Consider the following 17,897-nt stretch of genomic DNA (forward strand, 5'->3'; position numbering starts at 1 on the left):
TGCTCGGCTCTTGGAACTGCCGGTCACCGGAGGAGCTCCGCTGCCCGCCACTGCTCACCGCCCATTTCGTTTTCAACGCATACGCGCGGCGAGGAACCCAATGTGGGGACGGCCGCTCAGTTAGTGTGTGCTGATGTGCATGCGAGTCACATCTTCGTAGCGTTGGATGAGGAGCATATGTTCGACACAGCAGATCCATGGAGCTAAGCAAGTTGGAGCGAAAGGAGAAGAGTCAGTCGGTGTTGCGTCGTGATGGTGGTGATGGTGGCGTGGGAGGCCCAATAGTTATCAAGATTTCTGCGTCGAGTTCCCAGCTGAGAACGGAAGTTTCCTCGCGAGATGCATACAGTCATGAAAGAGTCATCACTACTGCCTGTAAGAGATTTGTTCAATGCATTATTCCTTGGAAAGAGGGCTTGTGAGCTTGTTCGATGGATACTCTGATGTTGGATTTATGCTTCGATGCATAACGCGAGGACCTATGCCCTGCATCTCGGGCCGAGATGGATTTGCTTACAGCGGGCCAGGTACGGAAGGTCGCATGGAGGGTGGGTGGCTGCCTAGCTAGCACTTTCTCAAGGTTAGCTCGTTCCATCACATGGTCGCCGACAAGTGTCCTGTTTCATTTTTCATTCTCTTTTTTTTTTCATGATCATACGACCAAGTACCTGGTTACTTTGCTAGCTTGTTGGAAGGCTGATGCTGTGCGGAATTCAAGCTCGCGGGGCAATGGGCTATTTTTACATGAGCAGTCTGGAACGCAAAAGGTCGGTGGGAAAAAGTGACTCAAGGCATGATTCATGTTCAGATCCCTCTCCCTGACCGCCAGCCAGTCAGGCTCTCAGTCTCTTCAGATTTAGCCGCGAAAGCCGTACTACGTAGGTGGAGCGTTGTTTGATCATCACCACAGCAAGCAGGAGGCGCAAGGGTTTGTTTGCGGTGCCAGCGGCGGTTGCCATGTCTTATCGAACCTTGGCGTCGGCCAGCGATATTGGGACCACCGTGATCGCCGGCTTCAAACCCGCCAATCCCTGTGGGACGTGAAGACTGAACAAGAAACCATGGGCGGAGGTTGGTAGAGGTTTTCTATTTTTAAAGCTGCTCGCGCTAGCGGTAGTGCCATCCATGGTGCGCGGCGGCTCCGTCTTTCAACAGCTCAGCTGGCTTTGATGCTCGATAATGAAGCTCTGAGTGGCCTGGGAAACAATGCTGTTGCAAGCGAGCCATGGAATGCCATGTTTGCCATGCTTGCTACGTTTCCACTTCCCGGAAGCTTGCACCCGACGCTCTCAACGACTGTCCGCCGGTCCGTCAGTGACTGCTCTTGAGTCGATCAACGCTTAATTACGATTTCCTGTCATGGTTTCCCGCAGCGTCGCCCACGCCTGGTCCAGCTCCTCGGCGGTCGGCGTCTTCGCTCGACGACCGGTTGCTTGGCTCGCTCGTTGCATTTGGTCAAGGTCGTCGAAAAGCTGCGCACGCCTCTGGTCCATGGCAGCGAGCCTTGGGCCAACGCGGTACGACTGTTGGGAGAAAGGAGCGGAACGATGAACAGCCGGGCTGGTGGTGGTGCCGCGGCGCTGGAGTGGCGTCTCGCGGCGGCAGTCCGGAGAGGGTGAAAGAGCAAGCAGTCTAGGATCAACAAGGTTATGTGTAACATGGGAACGAAGTTGGGTTGGGTTGCACTCGCCGGCGGCCTCGAGTGGGCGGCCGACGTGGCCGCAGTAGCAGCACTTGACCGAGTGATAGCAGGCGTCGGGAGGAAGGGCAGCCACGGGCGTGCGGATAGGGCAGGGGCCAGCACCGGAGAGGCTGCAGTGGTAGGTGATGTCTTGCAGAGCCCTGCAGGCGCCGCAGGCGCAGGTGTAAGCCTTACACATGGCGCACTAGCTCCGGCACAGGATCTCGTGGCAGCCTAGCTGGCAGGCGGCGCGGAGCTATGCTATGTACTATGTGCCTGGGCTGGATTCCACGCGCCGCCAGAAGCCGGGCGAAGGCACGAAGGGTCCGCCTTTGTGCACACTGCACACACAAGCACCACGGCACCACGGCAGAAGCGTCCAGCGCAGTCCGTGGCGCGGCGGCGGCGATGGCGCGGTGGTGAGCAGCGGCGGGCGCGCGTGGGCTAGCCGCCGTTTTCTGCGCCTGAGCCCGAGTCAACGCATGGGCGGCGATAAAGCGCGCAATACGAGCCTTGCGTCCCGCCCAGGGCACCGATGCGGCGCGTTGCAGTCTTCGGCACGGGCGTGGCAGGCGGCGCGCGTGGGTGAGTCGGGCTGTTAGGCTGTTAGGCGGGCAGCGGCCGGCGGGCAGCGGCCAGCGGCCAGCGGCCAGCGGGCCCAGCAGCGGCTAAGGCCGCATGTGCATCCAAAGAGCCACAGCTGGTCTCTCGGGGCCGAGACCTCCTGCACTGCTTGTCAACTGCATCGCCAGCCCTCTCGCACACCCGCCTCACCCCATTCTTTGCCGCCGCCGTGCCCATAAGCGTCTGCTCCAGGCCGCCGTCCTCCGCCGCGCCGCCAGGCCGCCCAGCCGCTCGTTCGCGCCGGCGACTTCGTTGCACCCGCCCGTGACCCTGTCGAGCTGCTCTCCTCCACCGTCCACCCTCCCGCTCTTGGCCCAGCGCCCGCCGCTCAGGCCCCGAGCAGTGCAAGGCCACACTCTCGCGCCCTCTTAGGTAATCCGTCCCATGGACCAGCATCGGCCGCCGGGCCTTTCTGATCTGTTGGATCTGCGCCAAACCTTGCCGAGTGACTTCGACCTCAAGCGCCGCTTCACCTCACCCTCACCTCCGCCCGCCGATGGGCGCGTCGACCTAGTCGCGTCCGCGGGCGTGCTGCCTGCCCCCTCTCCCAAGTCTCCACCCGCCCATCCTCTCTGCCCGGCCCTGCCCGCCCTGCTCCCCGACCCTGCTCCCGTGCCCGGCTTCGCAACAGCCACGCCGACGCCGACGCTGGAGCACGCCCGGCCCGACTTGGGCATCGCTGGACCCGTCGACGCCGCCCTCCCGTGCTGCAGTGTGTCTCTGCCCTCGTCGCCGCAGCTCAAGTCTGCCCCCAGTCTGCGCCTGCCGTCCTTTGACCTGCTGGGCATCGCCGCCCCGCACCCCGACCGCTTCCAGCCTGACGCCGCCCGCTTCTTCGAGCCCGTAGGCGCCGGTCCTCTCTCCAAGCCAGACGATCCGCTTCATGCACGGAGCCCCGAGCCCACGCGCTGCTCCGACATAGTCGACGCGCTCCCGCTGCCCAGTCCGCGCCTGCCCGCCAAAAGCCACCCGACGGGCGAGCAGCAGTTCACCACCCTGCCCACTCCGCCGCCCGACTTGGGCGCCAACTACTGGGGAAGCATTTCCCATGTCCGCGCTACCACCATGGAATCTCCAGCGAGGTCGGACCCGGAGAGGACGTCCCCTGGCATTGTTCCCCAGCCTGTCGTTGCCCCTGCACCCGAGCCCTCAGAAGACCCACCCGCCGACGGCGCGCCGCGCCAGAACGAACGCACCTTCTCGTGGCTCGACGAAGCCTTGCAGACCATCAGTAAGACGGACCGCCACCGGCCTGTTGTTGGACGACGTGCTGACATCTTCACAGTCGCTGATCTGGGCGCCGTCACCGGATCCAGCAGTTTCGTTAGGATCCTCTCACATGCTCTGCCTTGCCCCTCACCCAAGGGACAAGCTTCCACCCAAATAATCCAAGCCCTTCACGAAGCAATACCGCCAGCATCGACAGTATGGATCAACGTCTTCCACGCCGTCCCCGGACGGTTCAGCATGGCTGATCTGCCGACCTCACCACCAAGCACGCCAGGACCACCGGTAGGAGGGGACGACTACTTCACCACCAAGGTGTTTGATAGCGCTGTTCAAGTCACGGACTACGAGGCCGAGGTGAAAGCTGCGCGATCGCCGCGACCCGTGGTTCCGCCCGGCTCCGTGGACGTCTCCATCGTCGAGCGCTACATCCCGCCAACGAGTCCCTCGGAATTCGCCGGCCTTTACTCCACGAGCGGATCGCGATCGCTGCTGCTGGACCGGCTGGCTGAGATATCACTTGACCATGGGCACTTGTTGTTCATCTACCCAACCAGAACAGGCGGTCGGGCATTCATGAACAGCTATCTGGGACCCGTGCTGGACCCCATTCTCCGCTCCATGCACGTCGTTCACGACTTGTCTGCCGACCTAGGCTCGTCGTTGGGCCACATGGCTGCGGTGGAGCACCTACACGAATTCGACGAGATGCATCGGCGACTGGGCATCTTCTTACATCACCTGAACAACGGGCGAACATCGGACCGCTTTAAGCTGGCAGGGTCCAATTTTTCCATCGTATACGCGAAGAAACAGGAGGCGCGCATTGCGAGAGACGTATGGGCAAGCGATTGGTGGATCAAGCAGGAAAAGCCAAGGGTCCGCACTGCTGTGAGCAAGTATTTCCGACTTGCGCACAAATTACCGCCGGAGGACCGAGTGATGCCCACGGCATTGATCCAGGAGCTCCTTGACGGCGTTGCAATGAAGCCTTATGAGTTCGGAGAGCCAGGCAAGGGGGTAGAAGTTGGAGTTTTCGTAATAAGAAGGTCAAGGTAACAAGCGCGAGGCGTTGACTTCAGAGAGGGTAACGGAACGATTGGGAGTCAGCCTGTCGCCTGGGTCCAGCGCAGCTCGACTCGGGTGTATTGGGGAGGAAGAAATCAGTGTCCACGATTAACGGTCATCAACGACGGAAGCACGCTGCACGAACCCACGATGAAGGCCGCCGTTTTGCCAGCAGCAGGATGGAGATACAGGGCAGGACGGACTTGAAGCCGGTTTAGTGTCTACTCAAGGAACAGTTTGTTCGAAGGCCTTGACGTGGATCTCGGGACGAGAGAAGGGACTGTCTACTGATTCTACGGACTTCTCCCAATTGCTTTCAGTACGGCCAATGGGAACGGTGTTTATGGAGCGAGCTACTTTTATTTGTGGGATTGCTCGACGGTAGAGAAAATACCCTTGCAATGGTTTGCCAGCCTCAGTTTTACTCCTCGTTTTCGGAGACACTAATGTAGGGTGGCCTCTTTTCTTTGACGAATCTCTGGCGCGCATACCAGGAAGGTGACGATTGAGGCGAAGTCGGGTCGTGGTCACGCCACGCCGGGGTTATAGAGCTCGCAACGCCAACTCGGCGCAGCAACACGGCTGAACGGCACCCCAACCATGGATGTCCAACACGTGGGGTTTACAGACCGCGCAGTAGCCTAGGAATGGACGCATCCTTGGGAAGATTATAGCCGCATGGTAGCCATATTGCCGGGGGCGGTTCGGGGAGGCGAAGCGCAGGCTGCGGAGACGGATCCGGTGGCGTCGAATGAAATTGATGGAGAGCCGCACAACCGGGTAGATCTGACCGTAAACAGAGGATTCACGTCCGGGGGAGAGGCTGGGTAGAGCTGCAACAATGGTCTGATGGCAGTGCTCCCAGGAGGGCGGGCCAACGATTGCTCGCGCGGGTGAGGATGGGGGAGGGATTGGCATGGCGCGTTTCGGCTCAGCTTGCAGCGAGGACGCGCGACTGCTGTGCGACGTATCGCATCTCACTGCCGGCGGACCCGCGGCGAGGGTTCGTTCGCTGTCCTCTATCGTGCCTTCTGCTCGTCAAGCGGGCCATTCAGCGCGCCCGCATCGAGTCAGTAGCGCTGTCGATAGTAGCTGACTCGGAAGGTCAGGAGCAACTGGCCGCTTGGTGCGCGTACATAGATCTGGCATGGGGGGGATCAGCCTGTCTACATACAGGTGTGAAAAAATCAGATAAAAGGGGATGGTTGCCCTCCTACGACGCGAGGCATAGGCCTAAGATATGTTCTTAAGCGACTGCTAGCAGCATTTTTACGAGCACCCAACGGCGGCACGACTGGCAACTGACTGCTGCTAGGCTAGCAGTGATGTTCTGCGTCCAAGGCGGGAGCACCTTGAGGGGGAGGTCGGCGAGGCTGCGTATCTCCTATCAGCGAAGATTCACCGAACCATCTCCAGACGCCCCCCACACGTGCTGGGCCAGGGTCCGGCAACGAGTTTCCGGGAAAGCCGCAGGTGTCCAGGTGCCCGCGTGCCCGCAAGCTCGCCGACCAGATCACCAAACAAGCAGCCGGTCGGCACACCGCAAAACACGCCCTTCGACCTTTGACGTGAGCAGCGGAGTTTAGAACAGCGACATGCGCGCAGCTGATCTGCCGCAAGAGCACGCAATCGGGGTGTTTGGGTAAGCACGCGCGAGCCCATTCGCTGGCCCTGCTGACAAACTGACCCCGGGATGGCATCATCGCCACGGAACCGTCGTTTTGCGGGGATCGCATCATCCTAACGATGACTTTATACCACCCCGATTAGCAATCGAACCCGCTAGCTACCGCCGCCCTGAGCCTATATAAACGTCCGAATAGAGCGCCTTTGACATCACCAATCCACTTCTCCTGCCATTCAGCCCTACACACCAGAGCATCAGTGGCCAACGTCCTATTTACTTGACCTCCTCGCACGCTTTTGACATATTTTACCGAGACGATTGCTAGTAGAGCATTCTCAGTTTTCAGAAAGCCAGCATTCACCTCGAGACTTTTGAACTACCAGTCGCACCCGAAGACAGTCAGAATGACGACCACCGCCACCCAGCCGACACCAGCCCACCAGCTGCAGTCTGCCCCCGTCACTTCCTCCACACTTGACACCAACACCAAGAGCAAAGGCTTCGCCGTCCCCCGCGGGCCCGTCACCAGCGAGCTCAACTTCTACCAGCCCCCCACCGACGGCTCCGTCCCCTACAACTGGGTCGAGAAGCAACCCGAAGGCGTGCCGCAGAACAACTTCGGCTTCGAAACGCACGACGTGACCATCCAGGACGCGCGCGGCCGCGAGCAGGACTTCAATCTCGACAACAACTCATTCGCCTTCATCTCCGGCATCGAATCGACCGAGCGCGACTTCGTCGACGACGAGAGCATCAAGCAAAACTACTACCCAGAAGTCGAGCGCCTCATCATCGACAACGTCCCCGGCGCGAACCGCGTCCTCATCTTCGACCACACCATCCGCCGCTCCGGGCCCAACGCCAACCGCGCCCCCGTCACCCGCACGCACATCGACCAGACCCCCGTCTCGGCCCGCATGCGCGTCGAGCACCACCTCCCCGACGAAGCGCCCCAGCTCCTCCAAGGCCGCTACCGCATCATCAACGTCTGGCGCCCGCTCAACGGGCCCGTCGTCGCCCACCCGCTCGCCTTCGCCGACGGCAGCACCTTCCGGGACGAGGACCTCGTCCCCGTCGAGCACCGCTATCCCACCCGCACGGGCTACACGGCCGCCATCAAGCACCACCCGGACCAGCAGTGGTACTACCTCTCCGGCATGCGCAACGACGAGCGCTTGCTGCTCAAGTGCTCCGACAGCGAACGTGCTGACGGTCGTGTGCCGCATACCGCTTTCGTCGATCCCAGGACGCCCGAGGGCGCGCCCGGTAGGGAGAGCATTGAGGTGAGGGCTTTGGTTTTCGGTTAGAAAAGAGGAAGAAGAGGTGTTAGTGTGACTGAGAGAGAGACCATGACCTCTTCTCCTCATCCTCCTTTTCCCGGTGGTCGAAGCGGGGAAGGGGAAAAGAGGGGAGGGAAGAGCAGTGGTCCGGAGATTACTCCTGAATGAGTCAACGATAGTGATTTACTTTGCATACTTAGCCTAGGTTTTTCTTTTTGCGAGATCATACAGTTTGACCATCATTCTGGCGCTCTTTTTTTCTTTATGGGATTTTAATTTTAGGCAATCGAGATATGAGATTTCTTCTTTCTACTAGACCTTTTTCATTATTGTGACTGCACATGCCCCGCGCTGAACATACGATTTGAGACATGACACTATCAAGCTTGGATGAGTAAACAATCCCCAACTTCCCTCGGCTCGGCTCATCACACGTGTGGATGATCCCAAGGCAGATAAGGTTGTTATTCCGGCTGAGGGCGCCTCATCGCCTCGTCTCCCCCAGCTTTCAATGGACAAGAACAAGAACCCAATTGTACATGTTTTCGTATTCCTGCCGGTACTGCAAAGCCGTTCGGGGAGGGAGGGGCTTCGACTTTCCTCGACCAGAAAACTCCCTGGGTGGTGTTCCGCACTTATCGACGCATGAAGTAAACGTTAAGCCACCAAAGGTCATCTTGACGTGTTCGTACAAATTTTTACAGTTGACCACATCGCCTGGACCATGCAGTCCGTGATGCGGAATCTTACTTTTCTTTCATGCTAATAGCTCGCACCTTGCCCACTGGAGCTTACAGGCTGATCTCCCCCTTCCACGTGCCTTCGGTTAGACCCAACGTTTCAATCAGGTGCTGCCACCTGGGACCGCCCCTCTCCTTCTTTCTCAGGTATTTGAGCAGCTTCTGCCGCCTGTGCACCAGCAACCTCAAGTTCCGCTTGTTGACCTTGTCATTCTTGCCCCGAGTCTCAAGAAAGTCGGCCAAGGTGCGGATCTTGGCTGTCAAGATGGCAACCTGCACTTCACTGCTGCCAGTGTCGGGGCCGCCGCGCGTGTATGCCTCTGGGTTCATCGGAGCTGGGCCCGACCAACCCTCCTTGAGACTCCATGGAATCTCCTTCGCACCACTCGCCGCCGTTGCTCTCGGCTCCATAACTTTGTCTGTGTGGTGCCGGCCAAAGGTATCGATGCACCTTTGGACATTCACGCGGGTCCGGTCCTTCGAGTTGGCATTCGACAAGCTCACGATGCGTTCAATCGCTTTTGCCGCGTTCTCGTTCTGTTCCTGGACCTCCGCCTTCGATTTGACGTCCGACAGACCCTGCTGCTGCGCACTGGCAGTCAAGTCCTCGGCGTACATCGACGGGGCAGTCAAAATCCTCGAAGTCTGCATCTGTTCCTTCACCTCTTTCGGCTTGAGGTAATGGTTCAGGTAACTCTCGGTGGTAGCCTTCGGACCCGGGGGGGTTTGCTTGGGGTCGGCGGTCTCCTTCGATAGGTCGGCGTCGGTGGTCTTGGAGGGCTCGGGGAGGCCGGTGTCGAACGACTGCACGAATGGCGTTGTCACACCCCGGACGGGATCACCAAGTTCTTGCTTGCGCTTCTCCTGCAGCACAGTCTGGCGCGAGAGATTGGCAGCTTTCTTCGCCTGGGCCTGGGCCCGGGCATACGGATCGTGCTGTCGGCGTCGTTGCTCCTTTGTGAGGGCGTAATTGACGGGTGTGGTGCTAAAGGCGCGAAGAGAGGACGCCGCGCTCGACGGAGCTGTTGGAAGGCATTGTGAGCAGAGAGTTGGGCAAAATGACGAGGCCAGCCGGCACGAACCAGTCTGGGCCCGCAGGCGCACGGGCAACGATATCCGGGGCGGCATAGCGGCGATGCGGTGGTGGTGTCGTGCCGCTCGCAACTTTGCAGCGGAGGTAGGCCGCCCAGATTGAAGCCCGCGGGCGTCGCCGGGCAAACGGCCAAACGATTGGCCGGCGCGCCAAGCAGCAACCTGAGGCACGAAGCGAGCGCACACGCGCCATACCCAAAGAAGGCGGCTTAGCGAGAAGTGATATGCCCACCACCATTTCGAATCGCGACCTAAGTTCGTTCGACCGCCAGCGACCGCCGTTCGACTCACGACCTCACCCGCCGCCTCTCGCGCAACCTCAAATCAAACAGGATGGCTCCTCACAACCTCCCCGCGGCCTTTGCGCCCACCAGCCAGGACATTGAGATGCTCCTGGCTGCTCAGTGCCACCTCGGTGCCAAGAACCTCCAGGTTCACATGGAGCCTTACCTCTGGAAGACTCGCCCGGATGGCATCAACGTCCTCAACATTGGCAAGACCTGGTAAGCCTCGAAGCCGATGTTATGTGCGTGCCTTTTGCGGCGTTTGCAGCCAGCAGGATAGAGCGATTCGTTCGCGATATTTTTCTGAAAGCTCCAAAATTTCGTACAAGGACGCGCACACAGGGCGAACTCCACGCGCGAAAATACCGTGTCTAACGCGCGCCGCAGGGAGAAGATCGTCCTCGCTGCCCGCATCATCGTCGCCATTGACAACCCGGCCGATATTTGCGTCATCTCCGCTCGTCCCTACGGCCAGCGTGCCGTCCTGAAGTTCGCCGCCCACACCGGTGCCGTCGCCATCGCCGGTCGCTTCACCCCCGGTAACTTCACCAACTACATCACTCGCTCCTTCAAGGAGCCCCGCCTGATCATCGTCACCGACCCCCGCACCGATGCCCAGGCCATCAAGGAGGCCTCGTACGTCAACATCCCCGTCATCGCCCTCTGCGACACCGACTCTCCTACCGAGTTCGTCGACGTTGCCATCCCCACCAACAACAAGGGTCGCCACGCCATTGGTCTTGTCTGGTGGCTCCTTGCCCGTGAGGTCCTCCGCCTCCGCGGCACCCTCGCCAACCGTGAGACCGAGTGGGACGTCATGACCGACTTGTACTTCTACCGCGACCCTGAGGCCGAGGAGAACAAGGACTCGGCCGGCGTTGAGGAGGCCAAGGTCCCCGGCGCTGACGAGGTCGGCCCCGGCCCCGTTGAGGGTGGCTTCACCAACGAGTGGGAGGTCTCCGGCGCTGGTGCCGGTGCCTTCGCCGCCGCTTCTGGCACCACTGGCGTCGCTGCCGGTGCCTCCTGGGACCAGGATGGCGCCGACTGGGCTGCCTCCACCGCCGCCCCTGAGGCTGCTGCCCCCGCTGCTGCCCCCGCTACCAGCGGTTGGTCCGCTGACGCCGCTGCTCCCCCTGCTGAGGGTCAGTGGTAAGCGGTTGAGGAGGAAAAAGCGCGATACCAAGAGAGGATGCTGGGGACAAAAAGATAAACAGGAGTCAGTCACCTTGCGCCTCGGTGGAGTGTGTATTCAAAAAAATGTCAAGAATGGTCCATGAGTCGAACAAACTAAAAAACATTTCCTCACAAAGATCATGTCGCATGGAAGTTCGTCATCGCAGCTTGGTCTGGCAGTTTCGACTTTACTTTATTCTTTTATTCGCTGCAAGGAAGAACAGTCGTCCGGTGCTTACGAGGGAAAGATATCCAACGTGTGTTCCTCATGCGTTGGGGGAAAGCCCTGTGCTGGCGATTTTGGGATGTACTTAAACGTTGCCCACTTCCTCTGCACAAGAAAAAGGAGAAGAAATTCGATATCCATTTCGTGCCAACTGACACCCTTTGTCATGTGCCTTTCGCCTCTCTTTGCCCTCTTTGATGTGATCCTTGCCCCCCCTCGTGACTTTTGTTTGACATTGACATGCTTTGAACCACATCCATCCATTTATTCCTGTCCTAGCCCGTCCGCAACGGGATATGACAGACTCGTGTCCTTTCCAAGTACGATGATACTTTGAACGATGGTTGTCCAGCCACGGGCCGGGGAGTGTGTCTCCACAGCTTACTTGACGACCCCGCAAAAGAAGAAACCAGACGGGTCTTGATGTTTATTCTGTGCGAGAGCTCTTGCTCCTCTGCGCCGCCCTCCATGGGTAATTCGAAAAAAAAGAGGGAACATCCAGCCTCAAAGGTCCCACAAGCAACCAGCACAGATAAATATACACACCTCCCAGGCAAGCAGGTAGTGTTCTTCCAGAAAACATATATTTCAGGAGCGGTAAGACAATCGAATAAAAAAAAAAATCCGTTTTTGTGACCTCAAGCATGACAGTTACCCATGTCATATGCATAGCTAGAAGGACCCCTATTTCAAAACAACCTGATGCTATGCGAAAAAAAAGAAAGAAAAAAACCAACCCGAGCGCTGCCGCTGCTGTTGTTGTTGCAAGTCGTCGTCGCTGTGCGAAGTGCCCCAGCATGTATCCCTAACAAACAAACAAAACGCCAATTTTGTCTATCCTTATCTCCCAGGAGACGACAGCAAAGGGAAGACGATGGAGGGGGAGGGGAAAGGGAGGGGGGGAGAGAACCAACCAACCAACCCAGTCAAAAACAAAAGGGCAGAAGAGGGGAGACGACGACGAAAAAAAAAACCAAAAGAAAAAAAAACCAAGGGCAGCGACGAGAACGAAAAGCCGCAGAATTCTCGCAACCCTTTTGGAACTATTCTTCCTCGCTCTCCTCCTCGCTCTCCTCATGCATCACGCGCCCGCCGCCATCCTCTTCTCCTTCCTCCGCCGCGCTCTCCAACGCCTGTGTCATCGCGGCCTCGAAATCGGGACCAAAGTCGTCGTCATCATCGTCGTCGTCGCCGTCGTCGTTGTCGTGATCATCATCGTCATCACCGGCGCCGTCCGTCATCAGCTGATGTTGCTGCTGCTGGTGCTGCTGTTGATCACCAGCCTCGTGATACTGCTGCTGCAGCGTATCCGCCGCCGGGCTGCCCAGCGTCAGAGGATCGACGTCGCCGTCGGCGTCCTCGTCGTCCTCGGCGTAGCCATCGTCGTCGTCTTCTTCCTCTCCATCCTCTTCTCCTTCTTCGTCCCGTCCTTGTCGTTGCTGAAGGTGACCACGACCGCCGACGTCCTCATACTCCTCTCCTTCCGCCTCCTCCTCGTCGTCACCGCTACCACCAACGCCCTCGCCGCCGAAATCGATGACGTCGGGCGCGTTCTTGCTGGTGATGGCCGTGGTGGCGCGCATGTTGGGCGTGTGCAGCCGGCTGTTGGGCGACGCGCTGTCGGCGGCGCTGCGCAGCGACACGGGCCCGTCGCCCGTGACGCTCTGCTCGAACGCGAGCGCGATGCTGCTGCGGCCCGCGCCCCGCCCGCCGTGCCGCGACGACCCGGCCTTGCCGTTGGCGCCGCCCGAGCCGCCCCAGTCGATTTCGAGGCCGCCGAACTGGTCGTCGTCGTCCTCGTCGTCACCGGCACCGTCGTCTTCGTCGGCGCTCGGCTCGCGTGATGTGCGGCTTGACGATTTGGTGGACGACGCGGACGATTGTTGGGACCGGGCGGCTGTTGTTGAGAGCGTCGAGGCGGCTGCTGCTGCCACCGCCGAGTCGGTTGGGCGCGTCGACGCGCGGCGGTCCAGGCGGATGGACGGGGTGGGCTGCTGTTTCGTCTTGGTTGTGGTTGGCGAGGTGGGCTTGGGCTTGGCGGCGGGCTGTTCTGGCTCTGGGCTTTTGCGCTTGCGCGACGATGTGGTGGCGGTCTGCTTGGCAGTGGCTTGCTTGGATGCGGGTTTTGGCGCTGGCTTCGTTTTGGGGCGGTCCGTCTGCGGTAGTGGTGTCGAGCGAGCCGGGGCGGTGGTGGTGGCGGTGGTAGATGCCGCTGTAGCATTCGTGGTGGTGCGAAGCGGGGTTCCCGACTGGCTGTACGGTGATGCAAAGCCGTCGGTCTGTTCTGCGTCCTTCAGGAAATGCCGGAAATCGAAGGGGTTGTTCTCATCGGGTTCGTCCTCTTCGCTGAGGCTACCGCCTCCAAACATACTCTCGGCGGTGCTCCTGGGCGTGGCCGAGCCGTCGGAGAAGAGGTCGTCGGCAGAGTCGTTGGCGACGGCGTCGCGGTCCGGCTTCTCGTTGCGTGGCCTCACCAACTGGTACTTCTCGGCAAGCTTTGCCTGATCACTCTCCCACGGCGTGCTCTTCAGGTTGAAGGCGTACGTCTCGTCGAGCGGCTCGAGCGTCGCAGTCTGGGTATCCTTGTCGAAGACCAGCACATACGTCTTCTTCAGCTCCTTGCGCTGACCGGTGTAGTCGTATGCGGCCGTCTTGCCCGAGCCATCCGTTTCTTTGTCGCGAATGCACAGCGTGAACTGATCGTCGCCTGAGGAGGCCGGCTTCATTGTCGTGGTGCGTGCATTTCCGGCGGCTTGCATCGGCTTGTGGTTGAATTTGAGCGTCCTGAAGCGGGACTGGTCCTGAGAGGGGTTCGTGATGCGCTCGCTCAACTTGAGGGTGTATCGGGCGTTCTGGTGCGGATTAATGGCGACAGGCGCCTCCGCAGGATGGGGCGAAGCCATGACGGGGGCGCGGTCCAGCAGCGGGCGGCGGGCGGCTCAGGGTAGCGCAGCGCGGGAGACTTTGGCGGAGCCGCGGACGTCGAGGCTGGAGGTTGAAGGCGGCGAGGTGATCTGCAGAGTTTTGGGTTTTGTCGGGCAGGCGTGCAGGGTGAGGTGGGCAGGTGAGCTTTGTTCACGGGCGGCGGTCCAGGTCGAGCGCCCTCTCAGCCGCCGATCACGCTTCAGCGCCAGCGGCTGGCGGGTGCGCCCGCCGCTAGCCCGCCCAACAGCCCCACTCTGCTGGCCGACAGGGGAGCTCGCCATTCTTGATCTGCGCATCACTTGCAGCTGCCAATCCGCAGCCAGGGTCCAGCTGGGCTCTTTCCATCATTTTTCTTCTTTCCGGTCTATGTATGTAGCTAAAGGTGATTGATGCACAAACGAAACCCCCACTCCCGCTGAACGAGACCGCGCTGCATCCACAAGCCGGCCGGCCCTTGTGTCTTTGTACCTGAACTCCTATTACCAGCCTCCCAAATCCTTTTTTTTTTCAGGGCTTCGCCTGCTGCTCGTCGCTTTGCTGCAACCTCTCCAATCCTGCCAGCTGGCGCTTCAGAGGGATGATGGCTCCAGCACTGATGTTCCTCAGCCCATCCCGTTTCCCTCCACTGCCCCCCTCACTCCTCCCAATGATGCCCTTCGCGGCTTCAATTGCCTTCTCCAACAGCTTTGGGCCATTTTCCTTACGGTAGAGCCATTGCACATCTTCTTCAAACGGTGCTGGGAGATGTGTGAGGCCGTGCATGATGAATCCGCGTGCACGGAAATACGCCTTCTCTGAATACAATGCCGATGACAGGCTCGTTTCCTCGGTGCCTTGGCGCACTTCGTATCCAGCTTCATCTAAGGCTCGCAGTCAGCCTCCGACTCGTTGCACGCAACCTTCATGGGTAAACTTACTGTAGTAGGGCTCTCTGACGAGGACCAGGCCCATCAACGAAACCAGCACTTGCAGAATCGTGCTCTTTGCCTGACTCCAGTTCTCGTTCCTTTCATCCGCGTGCCACGTGCCTAGTAGACTCAAGCAGATCTTGCCATCCTCGTACAAGTTAGGGTTCACCGGTCCCATTCCACCCGTCCAGCTGTGGAAGAACGCTTCGGGGGGTGATGAAGGAAAGTTTGGGCCAAGATGGAAATCCACTAGGAATGGCGCATACTCGTACGGAGTGTCTTCCGGTCCTACAATCAAGACACGCAAGAGGTCCATTCTAGACTCCCACGTCCGAACCAAAATGCCAGGTGGGAGGGACGACCCGAGAATCTTGTGTTCCTTCTGGATCCGGCGAAGCCGTTGCTGCGTTGGCTCACCCTGGGTAGCTCTGATGAAGTGATGGTCTTGCGGCGGTGCATCTTCCAAGATCTCAAACGCTGCAGGCGCGTCTGGGTAATTGGAAAATGAGAACGGCTCCGAAGTCTTGTTGTCAGATGCACCGTCAGTCGCAGCGGCCGACTGCTCTTGTTTACTTGAAGCAGTCCCTTCAATCGCATGAGCTGATAGCTGCGCTTCGGGAGTTGTTTTCGAAGTATCAACCGCTGCTGCATCCTCCATGGACACGTCGTTGTCCTCTGCCGAGGATTGATCAATCTCATCCTCGTCCTCAGTTGCCCATCCCTCCTCGTCGTCGTTGTCGTCCTCGACTCTGATCCTTCGGCCGTCCGGGTCAGTGTATTCATACCACATATTGAGGTAGTTATCTGCGTCATCGAGTATGCTCTCGTCATCCATATCATCATCATCGTACGCCTCGTCCTCGGACATGCTGTCTCCTAGATGATCATGAGGGATGTTATCAGGATCGAGATCTGCGCTGTACGCAAGAATGACTCCCTCACTCGGGACTTTGATGTCTCGCACTGGATTTGCAGCACCGAGTCGCACAGTGAGTTGCCCATCAAGGCCCAGATCGACAACCTCTCCGAACCAGTCGATGTCGTCCGATAGATTTAGCTCTCCTGCTAATGAGCTCTCGACAGCGATGACGTAGTCACCTCGCCTCCGGTTCAGAGATGCCGTTGTACGTATGTCGTACAGGCTAACCTTCTCTTCTTGGCCCGACGCAATACCAGTTTTGGATCCGGGGAGAAGATCGTTCTCCACGAACTTGATCGTTGCATCCGGGAACCACTTGACCATTGCCATGCGGTCCTTGCCCTCCACGGCCTGGACCACACCGACCCTGGCAGGTTCTATGTACCACTCTCCTTGCTCGTCCGAGCCACCGGTTGCAGCCTCTTTCGGTTTTCTTTCATTGGTGCAAACAACTTCTCCGGGCCAAACCTCATCCTCGTCATCCACGTTAGGGTCCGGGAGCAGCCCGATAGACTCGTCTTCCGTGATGGACAGATCTTGCCATTGAGTGATGACTGTCGTCTTGGTGGTCTGTACGGTGTAAATGTTGGTGTCGTAGCCCAGCGTCTCTACTCTCGGTCTCTTCTTGACATACGGTGCGTACTTTACACAGGCACCGGCGAGATCCTTGAATCGGACCCGTTGGCCGGGGGTGAGTTCAGGCGATGCTCTGATAGCGACAGTAGTCGATGAAGCGGGATTTGGCGCCGACGGCTTTTTCATGTTGTCGTAGATGACCACTTTTCCGCTCTCGAGCTCGTCCAGGCCTAGCTCAATCGGGGGCTCTGATGGGTAGGAGCCGGGCATGGCCAGGGGGCCGCCTAGTCGCCGGCTGAGCCACTGAACAGTGACAGACGTGGTCCGCACGTCGATGACGACGCCGCCCGGTTCAACGTTGGGATTGAATGCCCCAAAAATCCACCGGCCCCTGCGCAAGTTTCCCTTCTTGGTCTTCACGTAATCGCCGACTTCATGTCTCTCCAGCCTTGGATCTACCGGGGTAAGTTCATCGCTATTTTCGGGCACCACAACAGTGCCGTTGCTAAGGCGGAGCGCGATCTCGTCATACGCGTCGTCTATCCTGCCAACCCAGTTGTCGTAGATAATGAGCGCTCCCTCCGGATATTGCCGAATGGTTTCGAGTTCTTCGGCGGGGATCAAGGACCGGGGAGCGTGGGTAGTATCATCGCCAATGAGTTTCTCGTAACTGTGAGCGCGGATGGCGTCGGTTTCTGGCCACATGCGAATGGGCGCTATGGTGACCGCAAGCTTCGTCCCGATAACCGTGCCGCTCATGGGGCTGTTCGCGTCCCGCTTCACCACGTCTCCCACAAAGAAGTTCCTGTCCACAAGTTCCAGCTCTTCTTCCGGAACAAGTTCGGTCGTAAAATCCGTTTGCCATGATACAAGCACTGTCCGGCGCGGAGGCTGTCCGGATGTCAGCAGACCCTTCTCTCGCGCTCCATTCCGGCCGGCCTTACAATTCCATTTCGCAGAAACGCGTCGAATTTCCCTGAAGGTATGGAGCGGTGCTTTACGATTTGAAGGTTGTAGTCGCGCTGGGGGTCGGGCTCGTGTGTGTCCACCTGCGCGCCGTTAGCACGGGAAAAAGCAAGCAGGGTCTGTGGCGACAGGGGCGCATGCGCATGCGCGGAGTCGAGGTCGGAGGCGTGGACGTACATCGTGGTTTGTTCTCTGGTCGCTGTCAGTAAGCCGCCGTGACGGCACGCGGGCGGCTGCCGGGGACTGGGAACTCACATCAACTACTCCGATCAGCCACTGCTTGGCCTTTAGGTGGACGGTGTCCTCGACGCAGATCTGTCTCTTCTCAGCCATGGCTGCGTCGCGTGTTGGGCGCGCAACGTGGTTTACCGTGTGAGCCGGCATGTTGGGAGGTAGGCGGGCGGCGCGGGCCCACGGGATTTGGTGGGCTGCGGCAAACGGAGAGGATGGTGGGGTATCCGGAGGCGACTCCCGCGCGGCGAGGAACGGGGTCTGTCGAGGACGATAGCGTCGCGGGACGTGGGCGCGACTGGCGGAGTCGGCTTGGAGCGCGCAGAGGGCGGAAGCGCGAGGTTGGTTGT

The 17,897-nt window shown here is 59.2% G+C and overlaps 6 protein-coding genes across 6 annotated transcripts; 3 read left to right on the forward strand and 3 right to left on the reverse strand.

Annotated features, from left to right (window-relative positions):
- Positions 1-2,689: 2,689 nt before the first annotated feature.
- On the forward strand, positions 2,690-4,591 carry BKCO1_20000138 (deacetylase complex subunit; the record flags this gene model as incomplete). The annotated part of the gene is made up of 2 exons (XM_020272173.1): positions 2,690-3,536; positions 3,591-4,591. 2 exons carry the CDS (start codon positions 2,690-2,692, stop codon positions 4,589-4,591), a joined length of 1,848 nt encoding a protein of 615 aa, XP_020131135.1.
- Positions 4,592-6,631: 2,040 nt separating this feature from the next.
- Positions 6,632-7,534, forward strand: BKCO1_20000139 (methyltransferase protein; the record flags this gene model as incomplete). Its single annotated transcript, XM_020272174.1, has 1 exon — positions 6,632-7,534. One exon carries the CDS (start codon positions 6,632-6,634, stop codon positions 7,532-7,534), a length of 903 nt encoding a protein of 300 aa, XP_020131136.1.
- Positions 7,535-8,298: 764 nt separating this feature from the next.
- BKCO1_20000140 (ribosomal protein s15) lies at positions 8,299-9,375 on the reverse strand (the record flags this gene model as incomplete). The annotated part of the gene is made up of 2 exons (XM_020272176.1): positions 8,299-9,269; positions 9,330-9,375. 2 exons carry the CDS (start codon positions 9,373-9,375, stop codon positions 8,299-8,301), a joined length of 1,017 nt encoding a protein of 338 aa, XP_020131100.1.
- A 297-nt stretch (positions 9,376-9,672) lies between these two features.
- Positions 9,673-10,776, forward strand: BKCO1_20000141 (40s ribosomal protein s0; the record flags this gene model as incomplete). Its single annotated transcript, XM_020272177.1, has 2 exons — positions 9,673-9,842; positions 10,011-10,776. The coding sequence occupies 2 exons, from the start codon at positions 9,673-9,675 to the stop codon at positions 10,774-10,776; spliced, it is 936 nt and encodes a 311-aa protein (XP_020131099.1).
- A 1,289-nt stretch (positions 10,777-12,065) lies between these two features.
- Positions 12,066-13,925, reverse strand: BKCO1_20000142 (ell-associated factor; the record flags this gene model as incomplete). The annotated part of the gene is made up of 1 exon (XM_020272178.1): positions 12,066-13,925. The coding sequence occupies one exon, from the start codon at positions 13,923-13,925 to the stop codon at positions 12,066-12,068; it is 1,860 nt and encodes a 619-aa protein (XP_020131098.1).
- Positions 13,926-14,454: 529 nt separating this feature from the next.
- On the reverse strand, positions 14,455-17,700 carry BKCO1_20000143 (ubiquitin conjugating enzyme; the record flags this gene model as incomplete). Its single annotated transcript, XM_020272179.1, has 4 exons — positions 14,455-14,807; positions 14,865-17,241; positions 17,295-17,399; positions 17,494-17,700. The coding sequence occupies 4 exons, from the start codon at positions 17,698-17,700 to the stop codon at positions 14,455-14,457; spliced, it is 3,042 nt and encodes a 1,013-aa protein (XP_020131097.1).
- Between the last annotated feature and the right edge of the window lie 197 nt (positions 17,701-17,897).

Source organism: Diplodia corticola (assembly GCF_001883845.1).
Source record: "Diplodia corticola strain CBS 112549 chromosome Unknown scaffold20, whole genome shotgun sequence".
Taxonomy (NCBI): domain Eukaryota; kingdom Fungi; phylum Ascomycota; class Dothideomycetes; order Botryosphaeriales; family Botryosphaeriaceae; genus Diplodia; species Diplodia corticola.